Source organism: Podarcis tiliguerta (genome assembly GCF_965153285.1).
Source record: "Podarcis tiliguerta genome assembly, chromosome: 17".
NCBI lineage: Eukaryota > Metazoa > Chordata > Lepidosauria > Squamata > Lacertidae > Podarcis > Podarcis tiliguerta.
This window is the reverse complement of record NC_139550.1, coordinates 3,537,335-3,563,130: the sequence shown is the minus strand read 5'-3', so window position 1 is coordinate 3,563,130 and position 25,796 is coordinate 3,537,335. Positions and strand designations below refer to the sequence as shown.

General features: G+C 46.8%; 1 protein-coding gene and 1 long non-coding RNA gene across 4 annotated transcripts in view; one reads left to right on the top strand and one right to left on the bottom strand.

Annotated features, from left to right (window-relative positions):
- Nucleotides 1-309: 309 nt before the first annotated feature.
- Nucleotides 310-4,055, top strand: LOC310667927. Its single transcript, XR_014506427.1, has 3 exons — nt 310-326; nt 702-1,675; nt 1,831-4,055. It is a non-coding gene; the product is annotated as an uncharacterized lncRNA (long non-coding RNA).
- A 599-nt stretch (nt 4,056-4,654) lies between these two features.
- The window catches only part of PIANP (PILR alpha associated neural protein), a 33,258-nt gene continuing 12,116 nt past the window's right edge, over nt 4,655-25,796 (bottom strand). For all 3 annotated transcript variants that reach the window (XM_083420595.1, XM_083420593.1, XM_083420594.1), the window contains exons 2-6: nt 18,802-18,871; nt 16,032-16,597; nt 14,602-14,683; nt 10,695-10,922; nt 4,655-6,495 (exon numbers count right to left, since the gene is read on the bottom strand). In XM_083420595.1, the coding sequence (XP_083276721.1) occupies nt 6,474-6,495; nt 10,695-10,922; nt 14,602-14,683; nt 16,032-16,597; nt 18,802-18,818 (915 nt within the window). In that variant the 5' untranslated portion in view covers nt 18,819-18,871 and the 3' untranslated portion in view covers nt 4,655-6,473. The remainder of the gene's footprint in view (nt 6,496-10,694; nt 10,923-14,601; nt 14,684-16,031; nt 16,598-18,801; nt 18,872-25,796) is intronic.

Sequence of the window (25,796 nt, the reverse complement as noted above, 5' to 3'; positions counted from 1 at the left end):
GATCACTACAGGAGCAAGCATCCGTCTCCTACATGGAAGTGACATTTGTGCGGGAAATTTGTCATGGGTTAGCCAAGTCGCCCAGAGTGGGCAGGAGCTGTGATTGGAGGAAGCTAAGAGGGGAGGTGGTAGCCAAGCAGAATAAAAGCAGGGATAGCAGAGATGCCCACCTAGTGCAGGCAAGGGCCAGGCACCTCCGCTGTCTCCCAGACGCCCCCCTGGCCTTGCCCTCCCTGCCGTTGCCTACATGTCAAATCTCTTTCCAGCACCTTTTCTCTCCCCAACCCCCCCCCCCACTTTCTTTCCCTATAATTGGCTCACTTAAGGCTGCGATAATGGGACGCGGGTGGCGCTGTGGGTAAAACCTCAGCGCCTAGGACTTGCTGATCGAAAGGTTGGCGGTTCGAATCCCCGCGGCGGGGTGCGCTCCCATCGCTCGGTCCCAGTGCCTGCCAACCTAGCAGTTCAAAAGCACCCTTAAGTGCAAGTAGATGAATAGGTACCACTCCAGTGGGAAGGTAAACGGCGTTCCGTGTGCTGCGCTGGCTCGCCAGATGCAGCTTGTGACGCTGGCCACGTGACCCGGAAGTGTCTGCGGACAGCGCTGGCTCCCGGCCTTTAGAGTGAGATGAGCGCACAACCCTAGAGTCTGTCAAGACTGGCCCGTACGGGCAGGGGTACCTTTACCTTTACCTTTTAAGGCTGCGATAGCTGAAAGAATCGACTCTTTGTTCTGACTGGGGTTGGACAGGAATTGTTGTGACTGAGTCCAAATGAAACAGATTTTTACTGTGTGTTTTTTTAATTGCTGAGAGTCCCCTTGAAAATTCCCATGGCCCCTCCAGACCACTTTTCGGCAGGTGGATTCTGCAACCTGCCATTGATGTAAGAATAGTGTGTTAGTGGTGGATTTATACTGAACCACCCAGACGTGATTCCACTTTGTTAGTTATTCTGCGATGCTTCACCAGTAATATTATTCCCAGTATTGCTGTCCGGAGGGGCGCTCTTGCACTATAGTGCCACAGCAGTGGGACAAAAAAAGTAAGCATTCGTGGTATAAAAGAGTTACAGGATTTCAGCTGGAAGTTGAGAGACATACACCAGTTGGGTATGTTTGCCCCACAACCTTTGTAGGCATAAACAGTATTGAAGGCTGGGCTGTGTATAACTGTCCCAATACGATCCTGAGCACAAATCATCACAGATGCACAGCGAAAAGGACCTCTGAAGAGGCCCTTGTTTTGAAGGGAGGCATATAAATCGACCAAATAAATGCATACACAAACAACTGAAAATCAAGGGGTTGCGATTCGTTTGCTCCTTTGGTTTCAAGGGGGACTGGGTAACTCTTAAGGTTTCGTTGCTTTGGGTCCCGTATGTATACAAAAGGGGGGGGGATGTTGAAATAAAAAGACAGCCTGCAATCAAACAGGGGGGAAAGTATAATGACACAGAAGATGAAAAATGGGAAAAGAAAGAGCATAATTAGCAGGAAATGGTATTAAGCTGGGCTGTGATATTGGATAGACTTGAGAGGCACATGCAACCCAGAAACCACCAAGAGAGATGGTCTTTCAGGACTTAAACTCAGCTGGAGAGAACGGGGGAAGCTTCCCAGATGAGGAGAGGGAGCATCTGAATGCCCTTCCACCAAGTCCTTGCGTTGTCCTGGGCCCAGTGGCGTAGCGTGGGGGGTGCAGGGGGGGCCGGACACACCGGGCACAACATCTGGGGGGTAGGGTTAGGGGGCGCAAATCCACGGGTTAGGGGGTGCAAATTACCTGTCTTGCCCCGGGTGCTGACAACCCACGCTACGCCACTGCCTAGGCCATAATGTGGCAGAAGGCAGAAGACCCATCCTACAGCACAGCCACACCATCACATGAGACCTTGTATGACTTCAGCTTGCTGAGAACCTCAACTTTTGTTTTTAAAATATGTTAAGAAGAAGAGTTTGGATTTGATATCCCGCTTTATCACTACCCGAAAGAGTCTCAAAGCGGCTAACATTCTCCTTTCCCTTCCTCCCCCACAACAAACACTCTGTGAGGTGAGTGAGGCTGAGAGACTCCAGAGAAGTGTGACTGGCCCAAGGTCACCCAGCAGCTGCAAGTGGAGGAGCGGGGAAGCGAACCCGGTTCACCAGATTACAAGTCTACCGCTCTTAACCACTACACCACACTGGCTCTCAGTTAAGCTGCTGAAATCTCAGAAGCAAAAAGGGGTGGTGGAAGGATGTTTCCAGGAACTGGGGAAATTTTTTTGGGGGGGCTTCTGTGTCTTGCATATATGACTAGCGCCCCGCATCTTCGTGGCTACCGAAACTGGAATGAATGGTGTAAAAACAGTAAAAAGGAAAATGGGAGAATTATGCACATCTGCTCAATTTGTGCAATCACTAAGGCTGCTGTAAAGACTGGAATGCCTGACTGCAGAAATGTTAACTTTTTCCTACAGGACTACCCGCATATTTTTCAAGGATATCTGCATAGTCATAGAGGGCGAGCTTCTTATTTGAAATGAAGGCTGGGGTTCTCAGGGAGCTGAATTCTGCACCTGGCATCACATTCCATGCTTTTCCCACACTTGCATAGAATCGTGGCACCCACGCTGGCAGCCCTGGCAAAACAGTAACCGTGATCCAGAGTGTTCTCCTACGCCTTACAGGGGCATGCACGCTGCACCTGTTCAGCCCAGAAGCATTTCCTTGAAAAATAAAATATAATATAATCATGCCAAGCAGCTTTTATTCTGCAGGTTCCCTAGGTCACGCAGACTGCACACCAAGCATTCATCCCATGCCGATTGTGCGTCTCCGCTGCCCACGATGTGGGCTCCTTCTTGGGGATAGTGCAGAACAAATAACTTTGGCCATGCGCTGCAGGGGTGGGCTCTGCATTCATCGTACAACCACCCCCTTCAGAAACCTCTAATGTGCTTAGCATCTTGCCCACCTATTTAAGGTGGGTGTTAAATGCGAGCAGCGCTGTCACTGAAAGGATGGTCGCGTTGAAGGGCTTTGGCTCTTTACAGAAATTAAAATATCACCATGTAAGAATCCAAGGGCTCTATGAGGCTGTAGATAGTTCCCTCCCTTCTAGAGTTGACGGCATCCTTGATGATGGTGTGCAGAACTCTCCCACTCTTTCCTCTCTCAGGGCTGGCGTCAAGGGTTGGCATCATTGGGCATCTCAAGTGGCTTTCATTGCCTGTTCACCTGCGTTCTCTGAGTGACTGAGCAGGGACAAGGGCAAGGAGAAGGAGGAGAAGAAGGAGAAGGAGAAGGAGAAGGAGGAGAAGAAGGAGAAGGAGAAGGAGAAGGAGGAGGAGGAGGAGGAGGAGGAGGAGGAGGAGAAGGAGAAGGAGAAGGAGAAGGAGAAGGAGAAGGAGAAGGAGAAGGAGAAGGAGAAGGAGAGGCTGCTTCTGCTGACCTTGCCCTTTCTCTGTGAGCCACGGGGCACATTGAGCCAGGAGGAACATGGTGAGCGAATGTGCAGCAGCAGCAGCAATGAAAAGGAGCTGGGGCTTTTCAGGGAGGGATCTCCCTGGCAAAGGGTCCTTCCAAATCTGGAGCTTACGCTGATTTCTGTGCTTAGGTTTTGCAGGCTCTTGCACTGCAAAAGCAGTTGGACCAAAGACACTGGTGGGTTGGAGGAAATGAACTGGACCATGGGCAGTAAGCGCCGCGTCAATTTAATCTCCCCTAGAAATGATTGTGTCTAAATGGTCTGTTAAGTGCAGATGATATAAACGTGAAGAAAGCCAGAGCTTTCACATGGTCACACAGGTGGATCACCTAATATGAGGACGGCTGTGTTGTTGCACAGACTCCATTATTTTGAAATATGCTTGTTGTGGGAGAGAAGCTATGCAACTATAGAACTGTAGAGCTGGAAGGGATCTCGAGGGTCATCTAGCCCAACCCCTTCTGCAGTGCAGGGATCTTAACTCGATCATACATGACAGATGGCCATACAATCTCTGCTTAAAATCCTGCAAGGAAGAAGAGTCGACCACCTCCCGTGGGAGTCTGTTCCACTGTCATAAAGTTCTTCCTGGTGTTTCTTCCTGGAATCTCCTTTCTTGTAACTTGAATACGTTAAGGAGGAGCTACATTTGACTTTGCACAGTTCAGACACTAGAATGCATTGGGCTGCACCTTACGCTGCTATTTCTGCTGCGCGAGAATGGCCTCCTCAAGCCGGGGCATGACCCAAATTTAAATGATTTAGTCCCCTTTAACTTCAGTGCAATTATTAGGTGCTATGCAGCCTGCCAACTTAAAACAGCATCTTGATGGAAAGAGCAGGCGATGTTTATCTCCGTGCCACAGAAAGCTTACTCTGCTGATTTCTGCAGAAGCAATTGTTAATAAAGGTATAAGGGCAGAGTAAGGTTCCCCACCACAAAACCTGATTAGTTGGCATCCCTGGCCAATATGGGGCTTTGCCAATGAACCTTGTTAGATAGCTATTAAATCTTTATTCACTGTGCTACGAGGACATCTGCTCAAAGAGTGAGGACTGCAGCTGTTCTACTAGGCAGTGCCCTCCAGTTAGCTATCAGGAGGGGCTGAGCACCTAGTACTACTTCTTATATAAACTCCAGGGTCTACTATCCCTTAGCTGAGCAAAACGCCATCTGCCAGCCATTAACTTATATGCATACTTTTAATTTAAAAATAAAAATAAAAAAGCTTAGTAAATTACTTTTATGGGGGGTGGGTGGGGGGGAACACACACATTTGAACTGAGACTGAACCAGGCTTAGCAAAAAATAACTTGGACAGGAAGCAATTCATGGAAGAGGGCCAAAAAATATGCTACGGAAGACAGGGGAAGAGAATGGAGTCTGAAAAAGAGGGAGAGCTGCAATGCTGTCACAGTCGCTGGAGTGAGGGAGTTATGGTGTATCTGGAGATGCAGGGAGTGAGACAAAAATACAGAATGTGTTGCTTCGACACTACAGTCCACCAGCATGCCTGAGGCATTCCTTTTCTGCAATTAGCTGGAACTGGAATTAAAACAGAAGTTCCATGCTTGCACATGGTAATAGCTCTATGCTATCCAGCAGTGCCTTCCCCCATGACCAAGAATCTCATAATGATTATGAACTGGTAAGTCTAGTTCTATAAAGGCTTTCAGCAATGTTAATTAAAATATTCCTTCTTGAAGATTCTTCCCATTTATTGTTTTTTTGGTGAGCAATGGAAAGGGATTACAGTGAATAGCTTAATAACTGTCCTTTCAGCAGCCCCTCTTAATTGCATGTTCCAACTGTTATTTTCTGCTCCTGTGGGAGGATGGAGGCTATAACTACTTATTTCCTCTCATTTTGGCACCTTTACAGCAAAATAATGCTGGTTTGCTTTTAAATAAGAAAAGGGAAAAGTAATTTAAACCTCTCCCCCTCCCCAAGTGGAACAGAAGTTGACATGAGGGCAATTATGAGGTTGAAAGGCAATAGACAATTTTTTCATGATTATCCTGTACCATGATCATCAGAAAGCAATAAAATGGACTGCAACTGCAAGCCAGGAAGCATTTAATTAAAGGCACAGGAGCCTGTAAAAAGCTCCAATCGTGCTTTGTGTGTCCCTAGCAGACAGGCGCATGTTGCAATCTTTATTGCTACTCCTCTTCCACAACTGCAACAAATCAGGTCTGGGGAAAAAAGCTGAGAAGCCAACACAGAAAAAAACTGGAATGCAATAGGATGACAATGGCGTTGTCTGGATGCACCATAAAAAGTAAGTAAGCCAAGGATGGCAATTCTACAGAAGAGGGTGGGTGCGAAAGCAGCCAAAGAAGATTAGATGACAGATGAGGGAATCGTGTCCATTTGATACCAATGCTGAGTGTCTGATTTTCCTGCACCCCACTTCCCCTCCATATATGCCCATCCCCACGATACAGAAAGGTATTCATTGCCCAGGAGAAGGTGATGCGAGATTTGGCTCTTTGGAAGATGCTTCAAAACCGCATGATGAGGAAAAGGAGGAAAGATGGGGAGACACCGAATAGGAAACCCTGCTTCTGCACCCCATTATGAAGCATGCTTACTTAAACATAAATAAATACATGTTTGTGTATGAATGTTTATGCCGGGGGTACAAGGGATATCTTCGAAACGTTACCATGAAGGTGCTAATAGCTCTTGCCTTCTAGGCCTTCCTGCTCACCCCTCTGCCCACATCAGACCACCCCAGTCATCGTCTCTGCCATGAGGACCCACCACGGAGCCCAGCTCCTCTTGAGCGAAAACCTTGATTTGGGCTGGGTCTGCAATGATGACGGAATGTCAGGGCACAAAGGGATCTACAATACTTCTGCTGCTGCGTGAGGAGTAGCAGTACCATAGTCGCAGGCGGATGGAACTAAAGGGGAGGGCTGCCAGTTCTATGGGACTCTCTGGCAAACTCAGTGTTTGGTCTCGCAACGAAGGAGCCGGGCCTGCTGCTTCCAGGGCAATCACAGGTTCACCAGGGGGATCCTGAGCAGGAAACAAGGGCAGAAGGAGAGAGAAAGGGGAAGAGAAAGAGAGAGAAAGAGTAAGAGTGATGAACAATGCTCCCTGTGTTCAGATGTAAGGACAAAAGCTGTTTCATCTGGTCTCTTGTTCTTTTGTCATAGGGTGCACTTCTAAGTCTCCCCCAGACCCTTTGTACTACAGCAGAGGTTCTCAAACTTCTTCTTTTCCTGGGCCACGTTGAGAATAAAAATTTGCTGGCACCACTGAAATATACTCAGAGTCGCAAAGTGATTTCATGCTCTTTATTCAGCTCATAGTGGTGAGGAGGAATGAATGAAAGTCCCCTCAAAGTATCTGCCTTATATACGCTATTTACACAATGGGCTGCACATGATTGGCTAATTCCGGAATTCTACTGTAAGCCAATCAGGTTGTGGATTCACTTCTATCTGGAGCATGATTGGGTGGTTCCTGCCAACCAATCATACTGCTGCATTGTTCTAGGACCAATCAGACTGCTGCCTTTTGGATCCTATTGTTCTAGGACCAATCAGACTGCTGCAGTTTGGATCCTATTCAACTCAGTACATAACACCCACACTGAATTTTTTTACGTGGGAAAACAAAAAGAAACGACTCCTAGCAGTGGTTTGTTTGTAACACAGAGCACAACTACTTTATAATATGATCATGCATCAGGACTGAGGAGGAATGGTGGGAGTCACATGCCCCCCGCCTTTCCTGAACCTTCCCAAAGGCAGGAGGATAGTATTGATTTAGAACAGTGGTTTGCAGAGGGGCATAGTCCAGAGGGGGAACGCTGGGAAATACTGGGTGAGGAACAGCTAGAAGAGCAAACACAAGGAGAGACAGCTGGCAGATTCAGTGTCCTTGGACAGCATTCCTGACCACCCCCCTTTGCCTAGGACTAGACGGGCACTTAGGGTGATAGAACAGAAAGCGCAGGGAAACAAGATCAGATTACCCGACATAGGAGTGACGTAGATTAATGGGGACGGAGGGGGTAAACCTTAACTGGGAGCAACGGCATTTTTAGAGAGATATGCATTCCTTTTGTCTCTCGCTGTGATTATTAAATAACTTATCTGGTAAGAACGTGCCTTTCATTTGATCTTCTTAATTACTGCTCCTGGGGGGGGGGGGGGATCTGATTCCCTAAAGCCTGACATCATGGGGCATCCGGAAAATATAAAGCAATGCAGCTACATAAGAACACAAATCATTCCCAAAATGCATATTTCATGCATATTTACCTTAAGTATGCCTACAAACTCGATGAGAGGTATGAGCTTGCAGTTGCTGGGTAATCTCGTTTATGAAAATACTTTGATACTATACTACACTGAAATGTTTAAATGTTTCTTTGATTGTCTTTGAACCATCCCACCACACTTGCCATCCTCTCCAGCCCACACCCTTTGGAATCCCTGTCGTAGAGAGTAGCTCCTGATCTCTTCACCATATCAAGGTAATTTTAGGAGAACCTGTGGCTGTAGTTCATTAAGGTTCCACCCTTTAACTGATTAGATATGAATAGATTTGAACATCATAAAAAAAAACTTCAGTAGCTCCTATTTGGGCATCCTCTCCTCCACCACCATCACCCCCCCCCCAAAAAAAAAACCTGCGCTTGCACTAATGCAGATTGGGGTGAATGGGACCATAGCAGCTGACCTCACCCTTGCACAACAGGTTGCATGGGAAATCCTCTCTACCAGACCTAGGCTCTGGCCATGATGTGGAACTATTATGGAGGAAGAGTTCGTGCATAAAGAGATAGATCTGCGCTACAAATGTTTCCCCTTTCCACAGGGCAGTGGGGGCCTTGCCACTACCTCCCCTCTCCCTTGCCATGGGATTACATTAAATGTGGGGTAAACAGGGCAAACCCAAACAGGGCAAAAAGAGATGCCTTTTTGAGATACCTACCAGTGTCAGCACTTAAAATGAAATAAACTTGGTGGTTTGTTGTCAGAAGACAAGTCCAATTAAATACAGTGGTACCTCGGGTTAAGAACTTAATTCGTTCCAGAGCTCCGTTCTTAACCTGAAACTGTTCTTAACCTGAAGCACCACTTTACCTAATGGGGCCTCCGACTGCTGCTGGGCCGCCGGTATTATGTACTGAAGTTCTCACCCTGGTCCAGCAGGGGGATACTGTAGATAGTTATGCAAATAAGGGATCGAAAGTGACGTTCAGTGATTGGATAGTTTTAGATAATTGTTACAGTTACATTGTACTGGAGCTCTATATAAGCAGGCCGACCGAACCCTTCAGTTGAGTTCTGTCCTGGCCTGTGAATAAACAAGAGCTGTTTGAAGAATCGCTCTGTCGTCTGATATGTTCACCCACAACTTAACAGCCAGAGCACGATTTCTGTTCTTATCCTGAAGCAAAGTTCTTAACCTGAAGCACTATTTCTGGGTTAGCAGAGTCTGTAACCTGAAGCGTATGTAACCTGAAGCGTATGTAACCTGAGGTACCACTGTAGTTTTTTGTTTTTCTTTAGAGCAGCATACCAGATGCAACATACCTACTATAAGAAATGCGTATCTCATGGTCCCAGCAACTGAAATTTGATCAATCTTATTAATCAACCACAGCTTTGGGTTGCATCCCTGCGAACAGTTGGGCTGCTACAATCTCACTGAAGCCAACTGCACGCAGAATTGCAGATCTGGTTGATAAATCCATTGATTAAAACAGGCCAACGCTTACAGCTCTGCACTTTTTGTGCTGCAGCTGTTGCACACTGGGTACGTACAGCTGAGAGTGAGTCATCTTCAGAACATGTGCTTCTGCTGAAAGCGGATCTGCTTTCCCAGCATTATACTTGCACTGCATCAGTACTGTCCTATCTTCTCAGATCCAGCACCCACCTTCAAACCAAGCATGCATATGGGGATCCACTTCTTAAAGCTTGTATGAGATCTGCCGGAATGGTGGTCACTGTATTGCTTTTGTGACATGCCCCTCCCCTTAGGTCAGGCTCTTATGACCCTGTAGTGCAGTGGTTCTCAAAGGAGGTAGCAAGGGAGGGTGGCAAATGTGACAGGAAGATTCAAGGACAAAGAAACATTTAAACATTTCAGTACAGTACAGTACAGTCATACCTCTTGTTACGTTTGCTTCAGCTTATGTTTTTTCAGGTTGTGTCTTGCGGCAACCCGGAAGTACCGGAAAGGGTTACTTCCGGGTTTTGCCGCTTGCGCATGTGCAGACACGCAAAATGACATCACGCACATGCACAGAAGCGGCGAATCGCGACCTGCGCATGCGCAGACGCAGGTTGCGTTCCTTTCAGGTTGCGAACGGATCCCATTCGCAACCAGAGGTACATCTGTAAAGTATAGTATAGTATATGTCAGGGAACTGCCATCAGTGCCGGAGGGAAAGAGCAAAATCCAGAGGGATTCCAGAGAGCGTCCTGGGATTGGGAGAGGCAGCCCATCTTCTGGGGAAGAGAATCAGTGTAGCACCAGTGGCGAAGGGGGGCAGATGGGGGAAGCGGCGAGGCGGTCCCAGGACTCCTTGCCGGGGACCAGCGGGGAGAGTAGAGGTCCTCCGCTGCCTACGCCCTCCTTGCGCAGAAGACTTTCGCGCAGAGAGAGTAGGAGAAGACTAGGCGTCAAAGAGCTTCTTTGCTGGAGGAAGTTTAAGAAACGCCCACTGACGGATTCTGCCAGTGATTGAGACAGCCACGGGTGAGTGGCTGTCCGGACAGAAAAGCTTCACTCAGGCAACCCAGCCGGGTGTTTGCACCGGCTTACGCACGAGCAACCCCTAGAACCATTACAGTATAGTATCATCGTAACATATCAAAATGCTTTTTTAAATTTGCAGAGTACTGATAGATAACTTTTCAAAATGAGAGCAAGAGCATTGAGTGATACTGAGGACTATCCCAATTGTGATCCACCATCGCTGTTCTGACAGAGTGCTGGATGAAACTTGTTTATAATTATATTTTGAGAATGATTCATGTTCTAATGTAGCTGCATTTTTTAATACTTCCTGGATGTCCCAGGATCATATTATAAAGAAGTTGTGTTCCATGCTATATAAATCAAGCACTGCTGGGAGTTGTTTCTTGCTTTCCAGAGTATTGCCTTGCTTTTGCTCTTTGCTGTTCATAGCAAAGGCCTTTGGCTATCTGCAATAAATCGATTGATTGATACTTGCAATTTGCGTGAGTTACCTGTTGAGCTGGAAGGCACTGGTCTTCCCTAGTCCCTCTAGCTTCTCCATGCCTTCCAGAACCTGTCCAGTTTCCATCATGTCTGGTGTAGGGGCCGGCGAGTCGCTGAAGGGCCCCAGGATGCTGACCGCAGAGGGAGATAGGTCCGTTAAGGGCTGGTGGCTACCCTCCTGCTGCAGTCCGCTTTGCTGGCTGGAGTGGTGACGTCGCTTCTGGTTCCTGTCCCAGCTACAGAAAGCCAGGGGGTAGTGGGGAGAGAGAAGGCTGTTACCATCAGAAAGGGTGCGACCTAACCAGAGGATTCTGCATCCATGCCTTAATTTGTTTTCCTGGTACCCAAATACCTTTCCTCCAACTGTAAGGAATATACAGTCCACCCGAAGTACAGTGGTGCCCCGCAAGACGAATGCCTCACAAGACGGAAAACCCGCAAGACGAAAGGGTTTTCCGTTTGCAGAGGCGCTTCGCAAGACGAATTTCCCTATGGGCTTGCTTCACAAGACGGAAATTGACGAAAATTTTCGGGGGGGTTTTCCACTCCAAAACCCCTTTTTCTGAATCGCTAAGCTGCTAAAAGCATTTTAGCAGCAAAACCGCTAATCCCTTAAGCCTTAAAAAGCCGTTTTTAGCCCTTAAAATGTCAATAATGCTAATAGCGCTACTCCGTCAATGGGCTTGCTTCGCAAGACGAAAAAACCGCAAGACGAAAAGACTGGCGGAACGGATTCTTTTCGTCTTGCGAGGCACCACTGTACAACGGGAACGTGAAATGTCCACTTGTACAGCTGACATAAAATACGGACTCCGAGTTGGAGTGGACCTTTAGTTCTCTGCTCAAGCTTTCCACCACTTAGGATAATGATAGTACTGAATGTGGGGTGAAAGCCATGTGTGCCTATTGGGCCTTTCCCCATATATTTCTCCCCATGCCAGTAGGGTTCCTCTCTGGGTCGCATCCTTTCCAGAGGCAATATCAACAAGGATTTGAACAAGGGCAGCTGCGACAGCTCCTTGTCCAGCAAAGCTCCCTTCGGAACACCTTTATCTTTTTGCAAATTATTTGTTTAATTAAAACTTGGCTGTAAGGGAGAGCTTTGTCTTGCTAATGAATTGTTTTGTTTTTGAGTGCCTCTGGACCGTTACTATTTTGCAGGAGTGCTTTTAAGTTCATAACAGATCTTTAGGTCTTGTGCAATGGATTAATGGGCTCTGCCATCCTAGCATAACCAATCTACTTTCAAAAAGGATCTGATTTGGGACTTGTCCCACAATTTCTAGGCACAGGTCTGCGAGGTTTTTCTTTCGTCCCACCGCTTTCCCCAAGAAAACCCACTGTTTACTGCTGAATCAAAACAAATGTCAACCCACAGAAAGCCAGATTGACGTCTGATCTGATTCGACAGTAAACAGCTGGGGCTCAGCAGCCATTCCTGATATTTTGAATCACTTTGAGTTTGTACTGAATTGTATTAATTGTTTGATGAATTTATTTGTGGGGTTTTTTTTGCTTTGTGTTTGGATACGATTGCAGTGATTGAAACGCTTACTCATTCTTTATGCTAATGTTTTTGTTGTGAGCTGTTTTGAGATCAGCATTGTTGTGAGAAAAACAGGATGCAATTATCAAATCATATCAAAAGGATGCTGGTTTTTGCTCAAAAATGATGGCCAACCAGCCCAAGCCTACTGCTTTTTAGATGCAGTTTGCTTCCTCCTCCTCAAATCTGCACTGAAGGTGATCTTCAGCCTGGAACTAAAATTCCAGTATGAAAAGAGGGTCTTTTCTTTTGTTTGTGAGTTCTAGACAAATAAAGATGGCAATTCAGAAGAATAGCTTTTAAAAGGTATTAAGTACAGATGTGGGTACCGGCACTTCAAAGAGCTGTGTTCTGCTTTTATAAGAAACTGGGGGGGGGGGGGGGGGGCAAAATGAAATTTTCAAGATCAATACCTGTCAGAGAAATAATCCCTTCAATGGAACTTGAAATATGACAGGGGAGTAAACCAAGCCATCTACAACTTGATTTGCTGGTTTGGGAGGACAGAGGTGGTAATAAAAGTGATGATACAGTGGGTTCTTCATTTGAAGAATATGCCCAATTTCCTCTCAACTTCAACATTCACATGACAGATAGGCAATCTATCAAGCTGGTTCAGTCAGCACTCTAGTCTTTCCACCATACATTTTTCAAGTGATCTGCCTGCCTTCTATGTTTGTAAAAACACCACACGGATGTTTAACTGTGTCTCTATTCACCCTTCATCTTAGCATTTTTTAAATAGTTGCAAAACTTCCTCGGGGATAGGAGAGAGGAGTAATTGTGGCGACTTCACAGTCACTAGCCAATTAGCAATGCCTATAGCTGGCTTTTGAAGCAAACTTACAGGATTAATTTCCCCAAAAGCAAGCTTGTATTGCATGTGGAGAGCATGCTTTCTAAATGGTCCCACAGCCCTACTAATGTTACACCAGTCTGCATTCTTAAGTAGCATGTTACAAAAGTATAACGGCGCAGCCTCAGCTAAGCACAAAGTAGTAAGAAAAATGCCTAACTTAAAAGAAATGCCAACTGAAAAACAAGTCAATTAAAATGTTCAAATATAACATACCAATTCCTTAACTTAACATATAACTCTATAATGATGTGTGTGCGTTTTAATGCAGTTATAAAATGTTGGAACTACATGGTATTTAAAGCAAAATCTGATATAATTCGCTCCCAGTACACAAATCCCAACATCCAAATTGGTGCTGTACAAAACCTAAAGGAGTTAATGTGAAACTGAAAATGTCAGTTGCTTAAAACTTGCCAAGTGTATTTTTGGACCTTACATCTTCTTCTGCAGCTCACAGAATTGGATATTAGAAGAATCATCAAGAGTTGCTTCTGTTCATTAGGGTAGTGATGGCTAGTTGTGGCCTTTATGTGGAGTTTTATGCGGCCTTTATGTTGTACCAAGGTACAACACAGGCAAGGGAAAGAACAACGTTTTTAAAATGTCATAAACAAACTGAGAGAAGTAATTAAATTACATACTTTAGCAGCTGTCTTTCAGTTTTGTAAATAAATACATAAACCAGCATATTTTTTTTGCAGATCTATATTAGGGATGTATGTACTGACTAACATTGTTGTTGTTGTTTAGTCGTGTCCGATACTTCGTGACCCCATGGACCAGAGCACGCCAGGCACTCCTGTCTTCCACTGCCTACCATAGTTTGGTTAAACACATTTTAGCAGCTTCGAGAACACTGTCCCACCATCTCATCCTCTGTCGTCCCCTTCTCCTTGTGCCCTCCATCTTTCCCAACATCAGGGTCTTTTCCAAGGAGTCTTCTCTTCTCATGAGGTGGCCAAAGTATTGGAGCCTCAGCTTCACGATCTGTCCTTCCACTGAGCACTCAGGGCTGATTTCCTTCAGAATGGAGAGGTTTGATCTTCTTGCAGTCCATGGGACTCTCAAGAGTCTCCTCCAGCACCATAATTCAAAAGCATCAGTTCTTCGGCGATCCGCCTTCTTTATGGTCCAGCTCTCACTTCCATACATCACTACTGGAAAAACCATAGCTTTAACTATACGGACCTTTGTTGGCAAGGTGATGTCTCTACTTTTTAAGATGCTGACTAATGTAGGAAACCGTTAATACTAGATGGTGTTTACTTTATTTATGGAGCTTGACCACTTGTAAAAGGGTCAGTTTGTGCAACAAAATATATTCCCAGCTCCCAAACTAATGTTTGGAGAGTAGAGAATCTCCAAGAACACCAACATTGGCTTTCCATTCAATATTAAGCCATTTGGATGCGTTGTCCTCAATTACAACATATCCCTGGTGCCTCTCCTCACCTCCTGTGAGTTGCGATCCTATGGCATTAACCTTTGCAGCTACCTAAAATCTACTCACCAGAATTTGAGTATTATCCCAATAGCAACAAGGACAATAATGACAGAGATCGTAATGGTGACATACAGCTGAGGGTCCACACCTGGAACAGACAGAGACGGGAAGTGTCAGTAAGTAGGGTAGGCATCTCCGGACCATTTTGCGGGGACAGGGCAGTCCATGCCACCCCCCACCCCCACCCCGAGATTTCCACTTTTTTCCTGGCTGCCCTCCTGTGTGCTTTTTTAAAGTAGCACTCTTGCAGGTGGAGCTCACAGCTGCAGCATTGAGAAAAGCTTCCCCTGTAGGATTCCTGCTTGCCACTCAAGCGATTAAAGGTACACAGGAGCCTGGTCAGGAGAAAAAGTTGGCAACATGTTGCTGGAGATATAATAAGGAAAATGGTTCTTTTTGCAGTGTCTGACGCTTACAAGCTTTTGGAGAAAAGTATTAAAATGTATTCTACTTAAAGTTAAAGGGACCCCTGACCATTAGGTCCAGTCGTGACCGACTCTGGGGTTGCGGCACTCATCTCGTTTATTGGCTGAGGGAGCTTCCGGGTCATGTGGCCAGCATGACTAAGTCGCTTCTGGCAAACCAGAGCAGCACACGCAAATGCCGTTTACCTTCCCGCCGGAGTGGTACCTATTTATCTACTTGCACTTTGAGATGCTTTTGAACTGCTAAGTTGGCAGGAGCAGGGACCAAGCAACGGGAGCTCACCCTGTCGCAGGGATTGAACTGCTAACCTTCTGATCGGCAAGTCCTAGGCTCTGTGGTTAACCCACAGCGCCACCCGCGTCCCTTTATTCTACTTGGGGGGGGGGGTTAAAACTGTCAGATGATAATATTACGCTAAACCACATACCAATGATATGGGGGTTTGACGGCTGGTCAATGCAGATGGATTCTTCACACCATTACTTCTGCCAAAAGACTGATATTGATTCACAGGAAAGATAATACTATGCCCCCCACCTTTGATCAATGGATAGAAGATATGACAACTCTTGCAACACATGAACGGATCGCTTTTAGATGCAAATTGCGCATGGATAAATATAATGATACTTGGAATGCATTGATAAAAATTAGACCAACTTGTTACTAATTGTATACTTGTTGGAATAACAGCATTACTTATATAGCTCTACATTGCATTGCATTACAGCAGACGTCCCCAAACTTGGGTTTCCCGCTACATTTGAACTACAACTCCCATCATCCCTAGCTAGAAGGACCAGTGGTCAGAGACGATGGAAACTGTAGTCCAAAAACAGCTGGAAACCCACTGTATTACAGTTTTGAACTCCCTTTTCTTTATTTTCTCATTACTTTCTCTTTAGTGGTCCACTGGAAAAAAAAGAAATCAATAAACTCTAAATAATAATGGGGAAAGGAAAAAAAAAAGTTGGCAACACCAGAAGGAATCGAGAGACATTGAGTGTTACCTTCTCCCCGTGGCCCGAAAAGGAAGGGCCGTAGGGTGGCTGGGGTCTGGCGCAGGTTGAGCCCTTCGTTGTGTAGCAGGGAGTGGGAGTTGGGTTGCGCTGTGGCCATTCCGCTTGACGAAACGAAGGTGTAACCCAGAGGTGGGAAGCCAGGGTTGGCAGAGTTGGCGTCGCCTCCATCCTCCACGGATATTGTGGGGCCCCAGACAATGGCCCAAGGGTACTGGGAGGAAGACAGGCCATCCTCGAAGCCAGACGGAGTGGCAGGCCGGGTTCCCTGAGCCTGGCGCCTCAGGCGCACTGAGCTGCGCAGCCCAGCCCCTTTGGGAACCACAGACCGATGGCGCTGTGAGGTAGAGCGGGACCCTTTCTCCGGGGCGGGGTTCTTGTCCCAGATGCAAACGGACCGAGGGGAGGAAGGGCCGCGGTGGCTGCAGAGGGGCCGCGCCGCCAGAAGGCCCCGGGTGCGCAGAGACCAGGCGCTGTGGGATGGAAGTGCTGTGGCGAGAAGTAAGAAAGGCCAGAGCTGCAGCAGGTGGAAGCAGGAGACGAGAGGGAGCATCACGCTGCGGAAGGGGAGAAAGAGAGATGCATGTCGCTAAGCTGGAGAGCCCCATCTGTGGGGTTCGCTGGCTGTGTTGTCAGGCCCTGGGGTTTTGGTTCCCATGAAGTTTGGCAGGTGGAGATCGCAGTCAGCTTTGAACTTCTGCAAAAGCCCAGCTGAAGCGAATGATCTGTGCAAGTGTCCCACAGCGCTCCTGCCAGCTCCTGTTCATTTAATGGGACTTGCATGGGATAACTAACAGACTGTAACCCTTGGTTACCAGATTTTTTTCAATGAATCCGGGCCCCCCTTTTTTTTGAAGCTGAGTAGCAACAGGGAGTCAGTAGTGGGGATGGTGAGGCAAACGACCCTGGGCCCAAGCACACATGCATATTGTATAAAGGTGCAAAGCCCTTCTTTCGCACCCTGTGAAACATAAATGCACAGTTTTTTAAAAAAACTGGGCAATGGCACGCCACCTGCCCATGACTTCCGAGCCTTCCCTGATCTCCTTCCCCCTTTGTTTTGACAGATCAGGGGAGGCTCGGGAGTCACAGGCGGGCGGCTGTTGCCCAGGAGGGGCCAGGCTGGTAGTGCAGTTGCCTCTGGCTGGCTTCAGGAGATGCTCGCTGCCGTGGCGCAGGAAAAATGGCGGGCGCCATGGCACCGAGCAGCGCTAACAGGCTGGCTCCGGACTGCTGAGGCTGCTGCTGCCACATTTTGCAGGGACAGATTTGCAAATCTGGGGACATTCCGGGGATGGAATTTGTCCAGGGACAGATTTGCAAATCCAGGGACTGTCCCTGGGAACTGGGGACGTCTGGTAACCCTACTGTAACTCATGTTAATTTGCTAAGCCTGAAGATGGAGCTTTCTCATGCAGCCTGTTTTAAGTGCCACCTCCAACGACCTCTTTGTCCAGGAGTATCTGCAACTGTTTCTGTGTACACACCATAGATTTAAAGGGCATGGCTTCCCCCAAAGAATCTTGAGAACCGTCACACCTCTCAGAGCTGCAATTCCCAGCAGCTATCACAAACCACAGTTCCCAGGATTCTTTGGGGCAAGCCACACACTTTAAAGGTGTGGTGTGTAAGCAGCCCAGCCTGAAACTGTGGGGGTTTTTATGCACACATCATGCATATCCCTCACTCCCATTTTGCAGGGATGCCCAATTTTCTTCATGCCTCTCGTTGGGTGCTGGGCCCTGGAGACCCAACAGCCACATTCAGACAATTGTCCATGGCTTCACAAACGATGATTTATGAAGCCATGTGCAGGTGCCATAGCTGCACACTTCCTTCTCACCCGTCACAGCTCCAATCCTAATGCATCAACTAGCTCACTCCCTTCCTATTGTCAGTACAATCCCTTGGCTTGTGCCTGCCCAAAGCACCAGCTCTTTCATTCCTTTTCTGGGCACCCTGTGAGAGGTCAAAAACTGGCACCTCCAAATCATAGCTGTCAACTTACAGATTTGTAAATAAGGGACCAGCAGCCTCGAAAATAAGGGATCAGCAGCCAAAATAAGAGATTTTCCAGGCACAGGTATGTTCAACTTCTGAGCCCCTCTGAGCCAAAGGCAGAAAGCCCAGTCAGCAGCCAAACAAAGCCTCAAGCGGTGGTTCCCACAGCTCAGCAACCCGGCAAAGGGGATGCAGCAAGGAAAACCACCATCACCTCTCCGCTGGGAAGCGCTGAGCAAAGGCGAGTCCCCAGGCAACGCGGCCGATTTGATCGGCACAAGGCATGCAAGCTCCACCCCCCAGTCATTCTTAGACTCCTTATTGGGTGAGCAACGCAGCCAAGCAACACAGTTGGAGCCTCCCTCCTCCCTGGCTGTCAGGGAGGGAGGGAGGGAGAGGAGCTGCTTCCTTTGAAACCCAGGAAATTTAAGGGACATCATCAATAAGGGACAGCAGCGGGACACGGCGCTGGCATAAGGGAGTTTCCCACCAAATAAGGGACAGTTGACAGCTATGTTTCAAATGGATCTTCTCTATTTTGCACCCCCTCAGCTCAGTGCCTTGTGGGGGGGGGGAACTGTCCACACCACTAAATCCAGTGCTTTGGCTATTACCACTACTAGGTATGCATCAAGTACGGTTTGTTGCTGGTAGTGCACTAGCACTAGCAATATTTCCTTCTTCAAAATAGACACACACTTAAGTGCCTGACCCTGTCCCATTTCCATCACGCTTTCTAAAACAAGAGTTGCAAACCTACCAGGTGCTGGTCTCCATATCTAGAGGCGACTGTTTCTCCACTCAGCGGTAAATCTGCCTCATATTCTTCACTAAAACCAGGAAGGGGAAAAAAAGGAATGTCAGTTGAATGTTCGCTAAAGCGTTCCTAAATCCCTTCAGCGCAGCTGATGCACGGCTGCCTAGTGACCACCAACTTTCATTACATTCCATCAAGTCCCTTCAACCCTTATAAACATGCCATGTATTGTGAACATAAGCAGAAGACAGACTGACATGGAGAGAAAACATGTCCCTGGCTTATCATTGCACGCGCACGTTTCCCGCCCTCCCCCTGCACTCGCGGCAGAACAACATTAAGCATACACGCACATAAATGTGAGCCTCACAGCCATGAACACACGTGCTGCTGTTCCTCCGAAGGCTGGGGGCGGCGGGGGGGGGGGATTTGTGCCTCTGATTTCTTATCACTTAAACAAGTTAAGAGAATCTTAATTCCTGCATTTATTTATAGCACAGAGCATGTAATCCATTTAATATAAAGAGCTACTTTAATTGTGCGTGGAGGCAAGGAAAAGAATAGGAATAAAATTAGAATGATAAACACAGGAGATAGCGAAAGGGAATGAATCAGGGAGAAAACGCCAGCCTGCTTAAGGACTGAGAGAGGAAAAATATGTCCATAAAATATTTAGTGTTTACTTTCCGGAGGGCTAAAATGGCTTTCCCTTTTGCCCTTTTAATCACTGCCAGCACTCTCTCCCTCTCCCTTTCTCACACACAATTTTTTGTGATACAAATTATGGCTGTATAGCTTTTAAAAATGGCAAACTGGGATACGGCTATTGTATGTTTGCACTTATATCTGGCCAGTTATACAGCCTAAAGGTAAAGGTAAAGGGACCCCTGACCATTAGGTCCAGTCGTGACCGACTCTGGGGTTGCGGCGCTCATCTCGCTTTATTGGCCGAGGGAGCCGGCGTACAGCTTCCGGGTTATGTGGCCAGCATGACTAAGCCGCTTCTGGCGAACCAGAGCAGCACACGGAAACGCCATTTACCTTCCCGCCAGAGTGGTACCTATTTATCTACTTGTAATTTGACATGCTTTCGAACTGCTAGGTTGGCAGGAGCAGGGACCAAGCAACGGGAGCTCACCCCGTTGCGGGGATTTGAACCACCGACCTTCTGATCGGAAAGTCCTAGGCTCTGTGCCCACAGCGCCACCCGCGTCCCTGTTATACAACCTAGCTTGCTACTATTTCCCCAAACTCCGGTCTCCCATTGTGGGTGCAGAGTTCAAAAGATGATCCAGCCTGTAAGCCCTGGAGATGGCCCAGGTACAACTCATCTGCAGATACAGAGAAGCTGGGTGCTGTAAGCAAGTCATTTCAAGGACTGGAGATAATATCTTTAGGAGAAACATCCCCTCCCAGGGGAGCCCAATAAAACCCAAGGCTCTGTGCTTGACAATGGTGTGGCTGACACAAGTCCTTCAGCAAAGAAACTTAGAAGGGAAAATCAATATGCTAATGTTTTGCTGACTTGTTCGCTAGAGCTGTCAGACAGACCTCGAGTTCTAGGGTAAGCAAGGAAGACAGCTAAGAGAGCCCCCCACCCCCATTGTGTGTCTGTGTGCCTACAAAGTCTGGGTGAAAGGAAGAAGGGGAACTGAACGGACAGATAAAAAGTGACTAGAACAGATGGCCATATATTCACACGATTACAAGATGCAGAGACTACATTTCTGCCTTGAAAAGTAAAATTCACTTCTCACTTTGTATCCTGGCGAATCTGATGTGCAGTTTTACTACTTGCTAAATAGCTCTTTTATTGCAGCCTTATTACTTTAATCTCTTGAACATGTTCTCATAGAATATGATTCAGTTGTGATTAGACACTTATATTATGTTTAAATTCAGACTCATTTGAAACCCTGCGGAAAGCCGCTGGGGGCAGGGAGGGAGCGGGAAGAAGATGGAAGCGGAGTTTCCTGTTTAAAAAAGGGTTGTTGGGGTAATAAGAGTGCTGCTTTGTCTGAGCAGATTCTTTGGGCCCTGGAGAGAGAAGGGAAGAGAGAGCGTAGGTAATAATGGCAATGTGGGGGAGTCGGTTAATCATAAAAGCAGAAAGGAGAGTCATAGATTCGTTAACAATTCGATTCCTAGCGCAGGTGATGATCTAGGAGGAGGAGGAGGAATAAAAAGGGGAACATGGAAACAACCATTTCAGTACTACATTTTGGGAGGGGGGAGTGATTTAATTTAAAGCATTGTGAAGTGAAAGCTGGACCATAAAGAAGGCTGATCGCCGAAGAATGGATGCTTTTGAATTATGGTGCTGGAGGAGACTCTTGAGAGTCCCATGGGCTACAAGAAGATCAAACCTATCCATTCTGAAGGAAATCAGCCCTGAGGGCTCACTGGAAGGACAGATCCTGAAGCTGAGGCTCCAAGACTTTGGCCACCTCATGAGAAGAGAAGACTCTCTGGAAAAGACCCTGATGTTGGGAAAGATGGAGGGCCCAAAGAGAAGGGGACGACAGAGGACGAGATGGTGGGACAGTGTTCTCGAAGCTACCAGCATGAGTTTGACCAAACTGCAGGAGGCAGTGGAAGACAGGAGGGCCTGGTGTGCTCTGGTCCAGGGGGTCACCAAGAGTCGGACACCACTAAACGACTAAACAACAACAATATTTTTCCATTAACACTTTTTGCCATCACAGACTGAGCTGCTTGGAAGGCTGAGGTCTACCTGCTCCTCAGATCCTTGACCTTCCTGGTTTCTGAAACTGCACAGAACTGAGCTTTCGATCTGGACTTCAGAAGTGACTAGCGCCTCTTTGAGCGAGGATGGGACCCATCCTGCCCTAAGAGAAGGTGGTGGTTCAACCTCTGTTGAGGTGGGGAGGCCAGTTTGGACCTTACTATTTTGGATCCTTTTCAGCTGCAAGTTCTCTCGAAGATGTTGCAGTGAGCAACACAGCCTTGCCTTGCAAGTCACACTAAGCCAAACCACAGCTTTGTGTAAACGCGAGTACGTGGATTCCTGGGGAGATCTCTGCAACTTTGCTCCTCTCCAGTCATTTTGCTGTTGATCCACCCACTCTCTGGACTACCCATGAGGTGCAACCAAGGTTTGTTCCTGGTTTACAACCCATAGTTTGTTTGGGAGAGCTAAACGGCGAGTTTGGGATAGTGTGAATCCGCCGCTGTGCCCTCGGCATGCCATGACAGGCCTCTTCTTCAAAAGAGATGTATAAAAGCTACACATTTATGAGTGATGTGTTGCTGCTGCTTGCATCTCCTCCCCCTGCCCATGTAGCTTTATAATGCATTATGAATTTTCCTCCTCTCATTCCCTACCCCATGGAGCAGCAGCCAGTGAAGTGGATCAGCCGTAGCCGGGAAACTTTCAGTGGAACGGCAACACATCACATGCCTTGCATTATTAAATGTTACAGGGTGAGCAGAGGAGCAGACATAGCAGCTGAAACACCCAGTTCCATCCTAATATATTCCTGCTTTCTATATTCAACTTATCATAAGCATTAGACATAATGCATGTGATTACAGAAATAATGTATGTGATAAGCATTGCAGAAAGAATGTCTGTAATGTTATTGCCGTGGGGAACTTGCAGTCAAAGGAAACTAGCAGGCATAGGGATAGTTAATGCATGAAGGGGTTAAAGACCAGAAAGTTGTAATGCTAGACTCAGTTAGGTCACACTCCCTCATCTCCAATGAGGGAGGAAAGAAATATTCTTTCATCACTCTTCTTCACACCATGTAACTGACCAGGAAGAAAGTGCCTGAGCTTGCCTGCTTGAAAAAATCTTTTGGTACTTTGTACCCAAGGGAATTCTACCTGTGTTCTCCTTGCTGCTGCATGGCATAGCACATGAATCATACTTTAGGATTTTGTAAGTAAAGCTTTGAAGAGTGTGGTTTGTTCATTTCAAGAGCAGCAGAAATGGGGAAAGCACTGTAAGCAAAGTAAACAGAATATATAAAAGGGTCTAACAGCCTGTTATACCCACACTATACTGCTGCTTGACCTTGTGACTGTTTTAAACTCTGCTGGGGTCTTTCTCCCACTGGAGAGTGTGTTATGCCCTGCATTTTGAATCCAGGAGTCCAGCTGATTCTTTTATTACGTACCGACATGTGGGTCTTAGATCTATGTCCCTCTGCAATTATTTGTTTGGTTAATATGGCACCATTCGTGTCTGCATTTTAGAGAGTACAAGAGGGCAGGTCCCTATCTCAAGGGGCTTACAGCCCAAACGTGTGCTTTGAACCCCTGAAATGTGGTACATAAATGACGGCTATTCAAAGCATAAAACGCCCCCTCAGAAGCTATTTGAGGCCCTTTCTCCAAGGATGCAGATTCTGAATCCTCTCTGGGCAGTTATTTTCCATCGCTTGAATTCAGGCAGCCTTTTCCCCCATGCTTAGCCGAAAGCTACCTGCCTCTCGCATAAACTCATTACATCACTGAACAGGGTGAACATTTGCTCCCCATCTTCTTTCTAAAATTCTCTTAAATATTTAAATACCCCTTCTTAATCTTCTTTTCTCCAGGCAAGCCACACCACGAGCTTTTGGCCCACCCTCATAAGACTTGCCTTCAGATCTTTTTTATCCTCTCCATAGCTCACTTCTGAATTCTTTCTTCTTTCCCCTGCAGCATCTATCTTCATCATGTCCAAAAACCAACTTCAGGCTCTCATTATATTTAGGACAGGATACATTCCGGGAAGCCTTTTTTTAAAAAAAGGATTTTATTTTCCACGTTGCACTAATTCTAGTACCGCGCGCCAGTTGTGTGAGCTGCTGTACCTGCATGTGCATTGGAGGGGGCAAGGGATGGGAAGGAACACTCTGTGTGTGTGTGTGTGTGTGAGAGAGAGAGAGAGAGAGAGAGAGAGAGAGAGAGGAGCCCCAGCTGCAGGGGATAGTCCATTATTGCTGTTAAAAAATCATGAGAGATTTGTGCTTCTTCATTGAGAGAGGGGAACGTACAACCTTCATAAAGGGGGGGGGGAGCTAAGGGAATGACTCATCTCTCACATGTGCAGAACTGTACATAGGCAAAGGGGTCCTTGCCCTGCTAGCCTCTGCCCCCCCCCTAGTGACACATACAGCTGGGGGTATAAGCAGAGAGCTGTGTGTGCCCATGTAATGAAGTGCCCTAAATGAATAAGCCCTATGTAAAAAGGTGACTCGTGGATGTGGGGGGGGGGGGCATTTCACAAAATGGAAGATCAGGGCATTGCTGTTGACATCTTATTTCTGAAAGGATAGAAGAAGAAGAGTTTGGATTTGATATCCTGCCTTTCCCTCCCTTTAAGGAGTCTCAAAGCGGCCAACATTCTCCTTTCCCTTCCTCCCCCACAACAAACACTCTGTGAGGTGAGTGGGGCTGAGAGACTTCAAGGAAGTGTGACTGGCCCAAGGTCACCCAGCAGCTGCATGTGGAGGAGCGGAGACTCGAACCCGGTTCACCAGATTACGAGTCTACTGCTCTTAACCACTACACCACACTGGATACACAAGCCCATGCCAGTTTAAGTGGCATAGAAAGGGAAGTGCTTGCCTCTACAGGAGTAAAAGCGACATCTAAAATAAAAAAATTAAGAGCCCAGGCACAGGGGAGGGCTAGGGCAGTGTTACTCGCAATCAATGACAACACAGGCACCACCTATAGCATTCACAGAGTCATATTCCACAAAATATGTATGCTGTGTTGAACACTATTGTGATCTTTGAAGCTAATTTGAAGCATGTTTCCACCGGCTTCAGATACTTCTGGGGACTGTAGTTCGTTAAGGATTATTGGGGATTGTAGGTGCGGTGCGCAGAATTATTGGGAGAGGAAAGTGTGCTTCGAATGTGCTTTAAAGGTGCAGTGTCAAACTGCAATAAGCACATCAACTGGGGCAAGAATCATATTGATGTACATGGCACTTTGCAGCTCAATTGCTCGTATGTGTGAGTGTGTGTGTGTGTGTGCGCGCGCGCTGTATGTGCAGCTCTTATCTATGTTAAAGGGGGGATGAAGGCTGAGTAGGGAGGGGCGGTTAGGAAAATGTGAGCTTTGAGATGGAATTTAGAAGGAATAAAACTTATTACCTTATGCTGATTGTGATGAATTACTCTGCATCCATTTTCGATGGTTTAATAGTTTCTTCTTCACATATAGTGGAAAATTGAGGGGTGTTCTTTAGAAGAAAACTCACATTTAATTAAAATGTTGCTTTTAAGCCAGATTCACTTTTCTGATACTGTCTAGGGCAGCTGGGACACCTGTTATTAAAGCAGAAACCTCGCTCTGCCATTCTGTAATTGATTCTGCCAGAAGCTTCCAGCAAAACCCGAAGTTTTCTTGGCTACTTCCCTCAGTTGTACTCCCCCCTCACACATTTGGCTGCTAGGCCTTGAATCGTCGTCTAACAGCAGTTCTTCAAGACCTTATTCTCACGATTCAGGTTCGTTGTGGCATCAAATTCTGGCTTGCCTCCTCCACGGATGTTTTGAAAAACCTCACAACCTGCCTGAAACACAAAGCTTTTCCAACCATTTCCAGCTATGACTGATTGTTTAATAATCAGATGGTGTACATGAGTTTACACACTGCCTGCCTCACATTTTCTTTTCCAACGTCTTTTATCACCCTGCTAGGTAAACCCAGTATTGTTTGCCACACATTGTCTTCTACCCTAATGGCAGAGACTCCCCTCACCTCACGACTTTCCCCAAGCGCAATATACTAGACCGCTGTTGCTTGCGGTTGCTGATCCCAATCCTCCTCTGTCGCATGTGTGTTTGGTGCTTCTGTCACAGAGGCTTAGCTCACCAAAAACAGCAGATCGTGGAAGTGACCTCAAACGTCATCTAGCCCAACCCATCTATTCATGGCTACAGCATTCTTTTTTGCAACCCCACCACTTCAGAAGCAAGTGGCTGCATTGCTTCAGGCTTCAGGTGGGAGATCACTCTTTCTCAACAGGTAAA